Raw genomic sequence first — 468 nt, forward strand, 5'->3', positions numbered from 1 at the left:
GGAGGTTAAACATTCTCTTCATTTGCCCCTTCCACTACAGCCCATCCTTACCTTAGTGTCGCCTTTATTCATGTCATTTGCCACGGGAAGGGAGACGGCTGTAAGGGGAGAGCAGGGGGGAAAAAAGAGAACTTGTTATTCACCTCATCTGTGAGACAAGCAGAGAAATACTATCCTTCTGAAAATGGGATCACTGTCTGGTAGAAGTGGTCACTGGGTGCAGCACCCCTTCCACTACAGCCCATCCTTACCTTAGTGTCGCCTTTATTCATGTCATTTGCCACGGGAAGGGAGACGGCTGTAAGGGGAGAGCAGGGGGGAAAAAAGAGAACTTGTTATTCACCTCATCTGTGAGACAAGCAGAGAAATACTATCCTTCTGAAAATGGGATCACTGTCTGGTAGAAGTGGTCACTGGGTGCAGCATCTTGATATGTGCACTGTGACACTCTTGGTTGGGAAGGGAAGG

The 468-nt window shown here is 48.3% G+C and overlaps 1 protein-coding gene across 1 annotated transcript in view; it reads right to left on the reverse strand.

The window, feature by feature from the left end:
* CHGA (chromogranin A (parathyroid secretory protein 1)) overlaps window positions 1-98 on the reverse strand; it is a gene marked incomplete at its 5' end in the record, with an annotated part of 12395 nt that extends 12297 nt beyond the window's left edge. Inside the window, one exon of the mRNA XM_009076143.1 lies at window positions 52-98. Coding sequence (XP_009074391.1) covers window positions 52-98 — 47 coding nt within the window. The remainder of the gene's footprint in view (window positions 1-51) is intronic.
* Between the last annotated feature and the right edge of the window lie 370 nt (window positions 99-468).

Source organism: Acanthisitta chloris, unplaced genomic scaffold, assembly GCF_000695815.1.
Source record: "Acanthisitta chloris isolate BGI_N310 unplaced genomic scaffold, ASM69581v1 scaffold7006, whole genome shotgun sequence".
In the NCBI taxonomy this organism is placed as follows: domain Eukaryota; kingdom Metazoa; phylum Chordata; class Aves; order Passeriformes; family Acanthisittidae; genus Acanthisitta; species Acanthisitta chloris.